The 14,606-nt window shown below is 40.9% G+C and overlaps 1 protein-coding gene across 1 annotated transcript in view; it reads right to left on the bottom strand.

Moving 5' to 3' along the window:
• Nucleotides 1-14,606, bottom strand: part of malrd1 (MAM and LDL receptor class A domain containing 1) — a 67,711-nt gene that overhangs the window by 17,119 nt on the left and 35,986 nt on the right. Inside the window, exons 21-23 of the mRNA XM_069667693.1 lie at nucleotides 4,960-5,140; nucleotides 769-897; nucleotides 515-676 (exon numbers count right to left, since the gene is read on the bottom strand). Coding sequence (XP_069523794.1) covers nucleotides 515-676; nucleotides 769-897; nucleotides 4,960-5,140 — 472 coding nt within the window. The remainder of the gene's footprint in view (nucleotides 1-514; nucleotides 677-768; nucleotides 898-4,959; nucleotides 5,141-14,606) is intronic.

Below are 14,606 nucleotides of genomic sequence, written 5' to 3'. Positions count from 1 at the left end.
GCTGCTCTGCTGTTAAACACGCCGACGTGCGGGGTCCTTGCTGTTTTTTCAGCAAGTTAAGTGTGTGCTTTGGTTAACAGAAGTGGCTACGGCGGCTCCACCCTTCGATCCTTACTGCACAGACTCTGGCTCCAAATGACGTCACCATGGCAAGATGGCAGCACCTATCACAGGGGCTACTTTGGTTTCAATTCCGTACAATGACAGCAGATGTAGAGGCGTTTTTCATCTTTATATACAGTCATTGGTCCTCTAATTTTAATACTACCACAATGTTTCCCAACCTTAACTAAGTTCTGCCTAAACCCAACCAATCCTGTCATAGTGGCATTATATCAGAAAACATGAGTGGTCTGTTTTGGAAGGACAAATTTAGTCCCCCCTGCCGATAAGGGCTTGAATCAGAAAATACTTATATTGTCTTTGGTGGAGAGCTCATTTTTTAATGTTGTAGACTTGTTGTGTATGAGTGTATTTTCTAAGTGACAGTGTTGGCAGCAGAGGTGGAACTGACCAGGACTGTGGTCAGCAGGCGGCCCTGTTCCTGGTGTCTCACTCTGACGATCGATCCTCCAATCAAAGTCATCATCGGCGTCCTGAGAGAGCTGGCAGCTGTCTTCCCACTGGGTTTGATTCATGTTGAAATTACAAGCACCGGGTACACCAAATATGTGACCTATGAGAGAGAGAGAGAGAGACGGAGGGAAAGAGTGAGAAGTCGATGTACTGACAAACAGTGAGGTGGATTTACTCCTAATTTCATCTCACCGCAGTCTCTCTCGTCTGATCCATCAGCACAGTCGGCCTTGTTGTCGCACACCAGGTGGGACTCGATGCAAGGTCCGCTGTGACACACAAAGTCTGTGACTGCAGGACAACTGACCGGCTCCACAGCACCTAAAACACAGAACAAACATGAGAACAGATCAGACGCAGAAAGCATTATCTTTCCCGTTCATGTTGATCTTATTTAATCTTTTTTAGGACTGACCCACTACACAGGAAACTATCTCCCCTTTTAAATCAAATCTAGCAGCAGGTAATACGCTGTGTTTTATTAAAGCCTTCCTGTTCTCTGCAGAGACGACGGTAAACACGCGCAGACAAAGGCCTGTCAGGGAAATCAAAGCCTCCTCCCCGCAGATCTGTTTGAGACAGACCAGAGAGGAAGGAAAGGAGAAGACAGCTCACATATAACTACATTATGAGCGTGTTCGCACTGTAAAACTTCAAAGGCGGAGACATTTAATGGTGTCTGAAATAAGCAAAGAGTCGAGTCTCCTTCCAGGAGGTCAGCAGGGTTAATACCATCATAGAATAAACTGAACAGACATTTTAACGTGCGTTTCAAGTTGATGGAAATTGTGTGATTCTCCGTCTGGTTTCCTCTCCTCTCGTCTCTAGGTCGGCGGTATTTATGTCTCCGTGTGTAAGCGTGTTTATGTTTGTGTGTCGGAGAGGGGAAACCTCCCACACGGCGTCCGGCCTCGTGCCAGGTCCTGTTTAATGTGGAACATCTGTTTCGGACACGAACATCAAACAGCGTCTGTCAAATCTAACTTCTCTCTCTAACTTCGCTCTATCTCTCTCTTTTTCTCTGTTGTGTTCCAGTGACAGAATCAATTTCATACCACAAACTATCAGCCGAAAAGATCATAAAATAATTTCACAGCACATTTAAAGCTCGCTGTTGGAAGTACACTTTGATATAGCGATGACGGAGGAGAGCGAGAGAGACTTTTAATGTGGTTTAATCCTCGTTATGAGAATTATGATGACTGTTACGATTATTTATTCAGGTGGTTTAGCTTAATGAGGAATGAGGAAGTAACCTTGGATTTGGGAGGCTTACATTGATCGTACCTGTGCTTTTGGCACTAATGAGAGTTTTATTTTTACATTAACAGACTCAGTTCTACGACGGAGTATTAGGGCCACATTAAAGACAGAAAAAGTTGTAATATTACGAGAAGTCGTAACTTTAGGCGTTGGTTAGCCAATAAGTTACTTGGAAGGGGAATATCAGCAGAGCAGCCAGCCGCCTGCGCTTAAATCACAAGTAAATGAAATATCTTTTCAGAGTCCCGATACTTATGACAATGTGCTGCTGATGTCCCAAAAGATTCAGTATTTCGTATTTGTGAAAGCTTCACTAAACATAAAGCTGTGTAATGTGCTTGCGCATTACTACGTGTTATACGGTAACACAGTCTGCAGCGAAACCGAGGAGATCTCGCATGTTCTCTCGAGGTACATGCCTCCTGTGCAATCATCTACAAATTTAACTTCACAAGATTCTCACTGTGAAGCTAAACTTCACACGTTCCTTATTTTAGCGCAGGCAGCTGGCTGCTCTTCTGATATTCCCCTTCATAACAACATGTCGGCTAACAACAGCCTAAAATTACAACTTTATTCTCGTAATATTGCGACTTTATTCCTAATATATAACAACTTCACGCTTGTAATATTAGACTTTCTTCTTGATATCTTTTGTTCTTTAAAGCTCCTGTGAGGAATTTTGGGTTTGTGTTGATTTTGGCGCCCCCTGTGGACAAAGTTGCTGACTTTGTCCTGTACATGTAACAGTCATATGTATCACTCACTTTAAGTTTTTGCCCTGGAAAATGTAAACAAAGACGGCGTGCAGTTAATCGCTTCATCTGACACCTACCCCCTCGTAGGCTTTAAAAATAACTATATAGAAATAATCAATCTTGTTGCTGATGGTCTGGTTTGCTTTTGTAGCTCATTAAGAGTAATCAGAATTAATTTTCATAACCAGCGAAAAACTCGTCACAGGAGCTTTAATGTAGCCCTGATTCTCTGTCGTACAATTTAAGATTCACGTATCTTTAAAAACCAGAAAATTCTCTTGATTTTTTTATGTCTGTATGAATATGGACTGGTAGGAAAAGTTGGAGGCTTATTGATGCTTACTAAAAGCATTAACATTTTCTCATATCATCAAAAGTTTAGAGAAATTAAAGTTACTTTTGAATAAAAAAGGCAAGAAGTTTGCTTTGCACCGGTCACAGAAAGCTCTGAGACTCTGTGATTACTTTGCCAGGTGGTGAGACTTTTGCCTTGAAAAAACTTTCCACTCCATTTGCTCCATATTGGAGCAATAAAAAAACACATTTCCCATCTTTTCTCCTAACCTGCTTGTATTTTAACACCAGAAACACAGATGAAAGTGGAGAGAGTTATTTCAGTTTCGAAGGCGAAACACTTTTTATAAATCACAGAAGCAGCTGGGATTAAGTACCGTAAAATTCGGTGTATAAGTCGCACTTTGAATACATCGTTTTCCATCTAAAAAGTCCTATACTTTCTGGTGCGACCAATATACCAGTATTAAATGCATAGAAATGTATTTATAATGGTGCTATAACTAGCTAAAGCTTTGTCACGGACATGCGTCCTAGTAGGATTACAAACTCAACATGGTGAAAACAAATGATAATTTGTGTTTCAAAATAACTTAAAATAATGTTGAAATAATTGTTTACACATTTTTATTAATAAATGTAGAAAATGTTTTTTCCCCTCTCGGATACCCCCAAAAACTCTGCGTCTTATATTCAGGATTTTACGGTAATTGTCTCGCCATTTCCTACTAGGTGCTAACAGATGTTATAGAATAGTTTGACCTTTTGTTTAACATGCTACTTCAGGATAGAATGTCAAATATCAGTGTATTAAAGCAACGAAAATCATTCTGATGGTGCATGACCTGAATTATCGAGAACAATGTCATTCCTTTCCACAAATCCTGGTCTCTGCACGGTGTGTTACTTGGCTTGAGCAGGTGAGATCTCCTGTGAGAAGTGTGCAATGCATTAGGGGAATGCTGTCTGGCATAAAGCCCTGAAGGCTAACTCTCTCAGTATAAGAACATTGTGTGAGATGCAGAGAGACTGAAGAGGATGTTGATGGCAAAGAGAAAAAGAGAGAGACTGAGGAAGGTTCGACAAGAGTAAATCTCTGACTGGTTTTCAATCATTGGCGAGAAAGAGAGTCGCATTCTTAAAATATAGGGGAGCCAAGTCACAAAAGTATGAAGCCAGAGCTAGCAGGGTGGTTAGCTTAGCTTAGCATTAAGTTGTAAAAATGAGGAAACAGCTAGTGTGGTGCTTCTAAAAGTAAGAAAAACAACCAACCAATAAGATACACCGTGTTAATATGTGAGCTTTATAGTCAGAAGATTGTTGGACTTTCTGACAGAGCCAGGCTCGCTGATATCTGTCTTTATTCTACGCTAAGCTAAACGCCTGCATCGCCATACATAACAGTTTTTCTTTTCTTTTTACCCAGCAGTTGGTGGCCGACAAGGGCGATTGTGCTGCAACGTCCCAACAGTTTCCATTAGAAGAAACAGGCGGCAAATTCAAAACTCCTCTAACTAGCACAGGGGCGGTGGAGTTTGAGGAGTGAACGCTAACACACCGCTGTGCTCAGAGCCCGACACCGTGCAGAATCAGCTGATAGAAACCGCTAGCTGCACGGCTAACTTAGATCGGTAGCTAATGGAAGCAACACTTAGCTCTTGCTCTCTAGCACCCCTACAGGCCTGGAGCACTGTTTTTCAATTTGCATTGTTTCTGAATTTGCAGCCTGTTTCTTCTAATGGCAAACTTTTGGGCCATTGCAGCGAGATTCCCCTTGTTGGCCACCTTATCTTGGTGAATATACATATTACTTATATGACAAACCATTTAACTTGAGGAAACTTAACTCTTAACCTTCGCTTATGAATCCGTAATATTTAGTAAAAGTTACTTATACTGTTGTTTGCAGGGAGACCGAGAAAGAAGAAGAGTGTATGACTGAGATTGGGTTTTTTGGGGGTTATATTTTGCATGGAGTAGTATTGTTGCTAGCTTAGCATGCATATGAAGTATACGTCTTGGCTGGCAAATGTTGGTACAGAATGTGTGCACTGTTCATATCACCTACCTGGGGCACAGTCGATGAACTCCAGGTCGTCCAGGGCAGCTCCTCCACTCACGTCCATCGAGCGAATCCCCTCAAATATCACCTCAAAGTTCCTCAGCTTCCTCAGAGGGACCTCTGCTCGGTTCCATTCGTTCCCATGATTCCCCGTTTTGTTCCACACCTCCCACAGATCGTTCTCCGTCTGCGGAGAGAAGAGCAGTTCTGGTTACAAACGTCAACTCTGATCATGTTTCAAAGAGCTTCAAAGTGAAGCTGTGAGCGGTGATCATCGTCAGAAACATATGAGCCAAAGGTCGAGTGAGTAAATGAGCTGAAATGAACTCATGGACGGACCACTGCAGCAGAGAAACAGTGAACACCATTAAAGAGGAGTCATTAAAGTCTCATTAGCACAACGTTGTAGTAATAAGTTCCCTGTTTGAGATCCACTGTTCAGAATGAAATCGTGCTCTCTCTGAGTTATGCTAATGCTTTTCTCTCACGCCACATGTGGAACATATCAAAAGACAGACGATGCGTATTCCTCTGTACGTCCGCTCTGTCTTTTCCCATGACGCTACACAGGCACTAAATCATGACTTCTCCCGCTTTGAAACAACAAATGGGACTTTAAAACGGGACTTTACGAGCGAGCGTCTCACCGGCGGTTTTTAATGTTGTGTCAGGAGTATGAATGAGACATTTACAAAGTCATACCACATCATATTAAAGACACGCTGCTTTGACTCGAGAATATGAGGAACCTGCAGAATTATTGATGAAAGTGTGGATATAGTTTCTTGTTAAATGAACAGTCCTAGATTAAACCAAGGGGGATTGAATTTTAAGACAAGCTAGTTCATAGGAAAGGCAGTGCAACAACTAAACACAACTCATACAAATCCTTTTCAAAGAAGGATAAAAGGAAATAAAGGAGGATTAGGTGGCGCTCACATTGGGACAACTATATCAGACTCTGCAGCTTTGGGAGCACGGCTGTTAAATCTACAGAAGCAGGAAGAAAACATCAAACTAAACAAAAAGCACAGAAGCAAAAGGCTGCTGATAATCTATATTTTTCTGACTGGCAGAAAATCCCATGTTAAGACCACAGTCAACAATGAAATGATCCTTCTTACAGGTTTATCTGTGAAGCTAAAGTCAGACATATTTTAACATTCCTCCACGGTAGGGCCCCTGGGCAACATTTACAATCTTTTATGTCACGTTTGAGTATATTTTTGCCATAAAAAAGCTGCTATCCCCAAAGCTACCACTTAAGCCAATGCAAAAAAAATAAATAGATTGCAGTTCTAAAAATAGCCACTTGAGGCTGGCTCCAAAAGCGAGCCACTCCCCATAGAGCCTCATGTTAAAATGCCCAACTTTACAGCAGAATGAAACATGTTTACAGCCTGGTACAAAAAAATGTTTGGCCTCCGATACCGTACAAGGCGTTGAATTATTATATTTCTCATTCCTTTTATTTATAGTAAAACCTAAAGTTACGCAAAATGAAGGGTGTGGCAGATTTGAGTGACAGGTGGCGTTTCTAGCTTACTTCTAGGCATCACCTTAAGAAATTAGATGTCTGTGAAGGTTCTCAGTCATCCGGGTCATTAAAGTATTTGGAAGCTTAATCCAAAAGGGCAACTGGACTTGGTTGAAGGTCTTGAAGACGTTTCACTGAAATCATCCGAAACGCTTCTTCAGTTCTAAACTGACTGGTGGACGTAGCAAGAAATATAAGCCTCTGTAGGTCATTAGTATGGTAATAGATGCGTTATCAAGGGAGAGTCGTTAACCTGGGATGTTTACCTAATGGGAACGATTAGCTTGGGTATTGATCGATTTAGCAAGCAATTTTTATCTATAAAAAATCACAACAAAAGTTATCTCAGGACACTTTACAAAAAGAGCACATCTAGAAGGGTCTGTTATACTTTATAAGAGACGCTGCTGGACCTGGGAACTCCCTGCGCTTTTTGTTTGTTTGTTTAATAAACATATGCTTAAAGGCATTTAAACAAAGTTAAGTGTTGGAGTTTGTATTATCCAAAATTTTGACGCCAATATTTTCACTTTTACTGCAAATGAATATCGGCTCCAAATATCGGGTATCGACCTCCTTGACTACTAATAATCAGTATCAGTATCGGCCCTGAAAAAAACATATCGGTCTTTCTCTAGACCAAAACCCTCAAGACTCAGAGCTGCAAAACAACAGTACACAGACCAATGGGTGACATCACATTTACTACATCTGCTATAATTAAAAGGTACAACTTCATTAGGGAGCCAATCAGCTTGGATCTGATTGCCACAGACAAAGTGTCAAAGTCAGTAACTCAACTGACAGCTAATTGTTAGCCAATCAGAAGAAGGGGCTTTCTATCTTGTTCCTTGTTAAAGATCAGAGTAAAACGTAAAAAGCACTTCAGCTTCAGGTCAATCTGGAGAAGAGCTGCCTGGTTAAACCACCGAGTGTTTAATGGAGGAATCTAAAGGTTTAACTACCCATTCTCCAGAAGTTCTGGGTGTAATTTAAAGACTGCAGTAATTCATAACGGCCTTCTCATCCTCTGCTCTCTTTAAAGGTGACTGCAGGTCTATAATACCACATCATTAATCCACGGCGTCGTCACGATGAGGATCAGTCTCAGAAGTGTCCAACTCTTCAGACTCTGCGTGTTGACAGGTAATCAGAGCACACAGTGTTAAAGCTCTAATGATTTATGACATCAAACTTACTGTGCTTTAAGTTGTAAGACGTGGCCAGAGGCTCGACTGCAGTAAAAGAGACCTGCTCTAATGTACTCAAAAGCAGAGGACGAGCAATGTCACATTCACTGCAGTTTGAAAGCCTATTAAAATGCACCCTTGGGTGAGGCATACATAGGCTGCCTCTGCTTTACGCCAGTGGAGCTCTGGCTTGAAATAATCTTGTTACTGCGAGAGTCGAGCATAGATTAATAGGCAGCATTACAGCAGGACTTATCCAGATTTATGTCATGGAGTTAAGACTCAATCTATAAAAGCAGCCTGAGAGCGACTGACGGGTGTTTGATGCCGGCATACGTAGCTCACATTTGATGTCTCGGCGGCGCATCAGTCGGGGCATTTATTCGATCAATTTGAAGGCTCATTTCCTGAACTCGCAGTCAATGCAACCGCAATTCAGTTTGCTCAAAGTGAGGAGTGGAATATACATTTGCATTTGTTCATTTTATCGCCCCCCAGGTGACCGTCAAGAGGCCGACGGAGAAGAAAGAAAAAAAATGCGATAAAATGCTTATTTTACTGAAAATGTAAAAATCCTCTATGTCTTAAAGTTTCTCTGAATGTTCCACTAAGCCGAAATCCAATTTGTATTCATGGTTTTTTCATTTTATGGAAGCGCTGGCAGCTGTTTCTCAGCCGACTCACCTTCAATCCAGACTGCATCCACTTTTTTTACTCCACCTCTGCTTGATTAAGTACACTGAGGGGATATTAGCATACTGTTTGTATGATAGAGCCGCTCTACAACTATGCTTCCAATCAATATCATGATCAAATTATTAGCTTTGTCATGCTATATTTCACTTGGTTAGAATATCATTTCTTTGGCAGACCTGCAGAGGTTTTCACTCACCATAATGGCAGACCACATTGGAACCCACTACACCATACACGACTACTAATGAGTACATGGCAGGCTGTGTAGCTTCGTGTTCTCGTAGTTTCTCTAAATCAGCATAATAGTATGCGGATTCTAAATGGATTTGTCAGTGAATTAGGCAAACAAAGAGACTGCTCTCACAAAATGTTATGAAATATAAATGATGTCGGAAAGGAAAAGTCAAGTTTTCTTTGCAGGAGAAGGAAAATAATATATTTCTCAAAGACAAAACAGGACAAAAAAAGGGAGAAAATCATGTATATGCAGATAATTAAGTCTAACAAGAGAGACATGTTCAATACTCGACTCAAACAAGTGTGTAAAGCTTGTTTGGGTTCTTTCTGAGAGGTAGTTGAGAAGGTTGATACCACTATCTCTTCGGTAAAAATGTAGCTAGAGCTAGCAGTTGGTTGGCCTAGCTTAGCATCAAACTGTAAATGTGTCCAGCATTGTTTTACACATTTTACTCTCAATAATGTAGGCTAATAGGTAATGTTAGCTAGTTTTTCATCTTCAGACAGAGCCAATTTGAAGTCATTTTTCTAAGCTAGGCTAAGCTAACCAGATGACTGTACCTTTACATTTATTGTACGTGAGGGTCGAAGCAATCTTCTCATCCTACTCTTGGTAGGAAAACGATTAAGCTTTTATTTAAATCAAATTTTTAGCCCGCTTTTAACAACCTTACTTTTACGAAGCCTGCATTCATCAGTTATTTTAACTGACTGTAACTTAGCTTAGCATTAAACTGAAAACATAAAAATGTGTCTTTTTTACAATATCTACACTCAACAATGTAGGCTAATAGTTTCTGTTAGCTTGTTCTTCATCTTTGGATAGAGCCAATGTTGAGTCTCTATGCTAAGCTAGGCTAAGCTAACCAGCTGCTGACTGTAGTTTTATATTTGCTGTACAGATGCGAGGGTTATATCAATGCTCTCATCCTACTCTCGGTAACAAAGCGATGAAGCTTTCCTTTAAATCTAATTTTCAGCCAGTTTTTATCACAACCTTACTCTTACAAAGCCTGCATTTCTCCATTATTTTAACTGACAGTAGCTTAGCTTAGCATTAAACTGAAAACATAAAAATGTGTCCAGCACATTGTTTGTTTTCTACACTCAACAATGTAGGCTAATATTGCCTGTTAGCTTGTGTTTCATCTTTTGACAGAGCCAATTTCAAGTGTCTATGTTAAGCTAGGCGAGGTTAACTAGCTGCTGACCATAGCTTCCTTTTACTGTACAGAAGCCGTGTTCATATCAATCTTCTCATCCTACTCTTGGTAAGAAAGTGATGAAGCTTTCCATCACGACCTTACTCTTACAAAGCCTACATTTCTCCATTATTTTTAACTGACTGTAGCTTAGCTTAGCTTAGCTTAGCATTAAGCTGAAAACATAAAAATGTATCCAGCACATTGTTTTTACAATTTCTACACTCAACAATGTAGGCTAATAGTTTCTGTTAGCTTGTGTTTCATCTTTTGACAGAGCCAATTTCAAGTGTCTGTGTTAAGCTAGGCGAGGTTAACTAGCTGCTGACCATAGCTTCCTTTTACTGTACAGAAGCCGCGTTCATATCAATCTTCTCATCCTACTCTTGGTAAGAAAGTGATGAAGCTTTCGATCACGACCTTACTCTTACAAAGCCTACATTTCTCCATTATTTTTAACTGACTGTAGCTTAGCTTAGCTTAGCATTAAACTGAAAACATAAAAATGTATCCAGCAGCACATTGTTTTTACAATTTCTACACTCAACAATGTAGGCTAATAGTTTCTGTTAGCTTGTGTTTCATCTTTTGACAGAGCCAATTTCAAGTGTCTATGTTAAGCTAGGCGAGGTTAACTAGCTGCTGACCATAGCTTCCTTTTACTGTACAGACGCCGTGTTCATATTAATCTTCTCATCCTACTCTTGGTAAGAAAGTGATGAAGCTTTCCATCACGACCTTACTCTTGCAAAGCCTGCACACCTCAGTTATTTTAACTGACTGTAATAAAAACATTCAGACTAGAATCCATCCGTGTCTAAAAGAAAATCTATAATCATCTTGCCATAAACTAATCTCACATGACACTTCAAAATGATAAGTCCAATTCCTGCTGTGTTGTGTTAATCCCTTTGTGACGCTGAGTCATGCCATCTTCCATTAAAGTATTATTACTCCAAGAAAAGCGGAGGTGTTTTTCTGTTTCATTTTAAAACAATCTTGAACAAAGTGAAAGTGAAAGAGCGTGAAAAAGAAAAATCTGCCTCTGTCTTTTTGGGGAGTGAATCTCTTACATTTTAAATATCTGGTGTCATGTGCGGTGCAGAAAAACAGATGCGAACATTCTTGGATTCCCGGGGGGATGGGAGTCAATTTCACTACTCGTCAAGTGACTGGAAAGGAAAAGTAAAAAAGTAAATGGAAGCAGATGGGAGAGTAATCATAATATGTTATTTTAAATATACAAATATGCAGTTCTCATTTAAATAAACCCTTTTTTACTCTCTCCTATCAGCTCTGCTGGCTGGTTAAATGTGCCAGGACTGCATGGAGCAGCTGCCAACATTTAATTGAGTAAAACAGCAAATGGTCAGAATTCCCAGAATTAAGAAGTTTATTTTTAACTGTTAACCTTAGAAAATGGAGTCACGTGAAGAAAAACAAGGTCTTCACAACTTAAAGGGATGTTTGTCGACCCATTCATCTTTGTCACCGCCGCCATCTTTCATCGGAGTAGCTGGTGCCGACGCTGTTGCTGTCTCTGCCTCCATCATGCATCCAGTATCACCTTAGAGAAGTATTACTCACGTAGTCGCTACTCGCTGATATGCCTGACTTAAAAGCAACGTCTGCACTTGATTTACCTTGGTTCTTCTTCTTCTTCTTCTTCTTCTTCAAGGTTTTTACGCCAGTTGGCATCCACAAGGTTGCATTACTGTCACCCTCAGTTTCTGTTCATCCAAAGACGCATTTTCAGTAAAAAAAAAATCCCAAATCATTTCACCACCAAATATCTCCCAATTTAATTTTGAGTAGCCAAGTTCTATAACATAAATGTAATCCCACACCAGGTTCTTTAGCAGAGTAGACGCACACATCAAATGACTGCACATCCTGCAGGTGATGTCCTACTCCTGGAAGACAAAGGAGTTTTGCCCAATCTGCTTTGGAGGGCTGGAACAATTTACCGCAACAAATAAGAGGACATGCAAACTACCATTTCTTTACAACATTAAAAGTGTTTTTCTATACTTAGTGCAGAGCTGCCCCTGCTTGTCAAAGGATATACAGATCAGCTGTAACATTATGATCACTGACAGGTAAAGCAAATAACATTGTTACAATGGCCCCTGTCAGTGGGTGGGATATGTTAGGCAGCAAGTGAACATTTTGTCCTCGAAGTCGATGTGTTGGAAGCAGAAAAAATAGCATAAGGATGTGAGCGACTTTGACAAGGGCCACATTGTGATGGCTAGACGACTCGGTCAGAGCATCTCCAAAACTGCAGCTCTTGTGGGGTGCTCCCGGTCTGCTGTGGTCAGTACCGACCAAAAGTGGTCCAAGGAAGGAAAACAGGTCATGGGCAGCGAAGGGTCATTGATGCACTAGGTGAGTGAAGGCTGGCCCAGGTTGTCCGATCCAACAGAAGAGCTACTGTAGCTCAAGTTGATAGAAAGGTGTTACCCACAGCTCATCTGCACTTTGTTGCTTATCGGGGTTCATAACCGAAGACAGGTCAGGGTGCTCATGCTGACCCCTGTCCACTGCTGAAAGCACCTACAATTGGCACGTGAGCATCAGAGCTGGACCACAGAGCAATGAAAGAAGGAGGCCTGGTCTGATGAATCTTGTTTTCTTTTAGATCATGTGGATGGCCGGGTGCGTGTGCGTCGCTTACCTGGGGAAAACAGGCACCAGGATGCACTATGGGAAGAAGGCGAGCTGGTGGAGGCAGTGTGATGCTTTGGGAACTTTGTATCTGGATGTTTTTATGCTTTTATCATTGATTGTATTTTTTCAAAGCTTTGATTCTTAATTTTTTTTTAATGTTGGGAACATTTACTTTTAAATAAATACAAAAAATAGATAGATATAATGTTCTACACCACATTCCTGCTTCACTCCTGCCTTTGTTCAGGTCTCAGTCTACACGTTTAGTCCGCTCACAGCTGAGGACAGGCCTGCTGATATAAATAGACAGAACTGTTGAGCCCTGATGGACTTCACAGAGGGAAACACTTGCCAGGTAAATATAACCCCCCTCCCTCCCACATCATTACCATAACTGCCTTTGTTCTTCAATCCACCTTTAAAGATGCCTCACACACACACACACACACACGCTGCATTTACACTATAATGCTCCAAGAGTGTGTGCGTTTGTAGTCATGCCCATGCAAGTGTGTATTCATGTTTGTATTTATGTTGTCGCTTTGACTCGAGGACATCAAAGCTATAAAAAATCTGTAATGTTGTAAATTACAGCACAAAGCAATAATGTGTAAGTGCTAATGTCTTTGAACCTTTGAGGTCACGCATGCACTTTACTTCATTTACGTGTCGAGGGAGACGAGAGGGACGGAGAGCTCAACTGAGGTATTGATTCTCTCTCTCTCACGCACGCACACATATATAAGACAGAAGTCAGACAATGACCTCTGACCTCACCGCCCTCCGTTCTCTCATGTGGAGCGCTAACCTTCTTCAAAAGGCCAAATTTTACATCTCCCTCCACATGTGAACATGGCGGACATGTAAAGCAGTCCTCATGCATTCATCACGTGCCGTCTCTCACAGAGACACATAATCAATCACATAGCCAGCGGGCCTGACCGAAAACAGGACCGATCACATGGTTTGAATTTTTAACAGCAGTGTTCTCCTGTCTGCACCAGACTTTAATGTGGAATCAATAACATAGTAGGGTCTAGTATTTGTATGATAATTACATTAAAATGATTAATAGATATAACATTTACATCCACAGGTGACAGAATGAATCTATGAGCAGTATGAGACGCAGAAGCTACTGTCGAGTCAGAACATTTAAGTCTGTTAATATCCTACATTTGTCTTTGGTTTGTGGTGCTGGTGTCCCAAAAAAGAACTTTTCTCAATCAGCTACGCACTCCAGATTTTTGCTAACGTCACTCAGACAGATGTAAGTTTTACATTTATCAGGGACTATTTAGAACAACGCTGAGTATTTACAGCAGGAGGTTGGTGTATTCGGAATCTACTAGAGACTGTATAAAACGATGGACGACATGACAGCTCCCTAAAAGTGAAGCCAAACCCTCTCTATCGCCCCCTGCTGACTGGCTGCAGTAAAGGTCATAAAGCCCGCCTCCTCCATGTTAACAGATGGGACATGAGTCAAACTATAAAATCAAAATACACATCAAATAAATGTTTCTCAAACATGGTTTCTGTCATTATAGTTAGTTCTTATCATGCTGATTTACGTCCAAGGGTTCATTTTTCTGACAGTTTAGTTTGATTTTTATTTGATGCTGTAAAAAGTATGATTGACAGCTCTGCATTTCTGAGGATTAGTTAACAATAAGAATAAAACTATACAATCAAATAAGCCATATTCTTTGCTCCCTACATTTGTCCGTCACTCAGTTTTAAACCACTGCAGAAACTTGTTTAAATGGAACGAAGGGATTTAAGTTTGTTAGCTTGTTATTGGGCTCAATTCATGGTTGGTTTTGTTCTTTTTATGGGATTTGTTGACAAAAGCTAAAATAGAGACTAACCCTTCGATTCCACAGGATCCGTCTCCGGCGCGTTCCATGTGCGCCGCGACCTCCGGAGTCGATCGCGCCCATTCAAGTCAATGATCGTGATTCCACAGTACGCACCAGAGACGGACCGCCGTGTCTATTTTTGACGGAGGCTGCTTCAAACACACGTCAAGCTGAACAGAGCAGATTGTTCCAAACAGGAAGTCACACATAAAAGCAGCATACAGCATCCGGTCATTTCAAAATAAAACACCATGTTCAG

This window comes from Semicossyphus pulcher, unplaced genomic scaffold (genome assembly GCF_022749685.1).
Source record: "Semicossyphus pulcher isolate SPU_LCO1_2020_fin unplaced genomic scaffold, fSemPul1.0.p SCAF_18, whole genome shotgun sequence".
NCBI classification, from domain to species: domain Eukaryota; kingdom Metazoa; phylum Chordata; class Actinopteri; order Labriformes; family Labridae; genus Semicossyphus; species Semicossyphus pulcher.
Note: the sequence above shows the minus strand (reverse complement) of the source record. Positions and strands in the feature narration are given on the sequence as shown.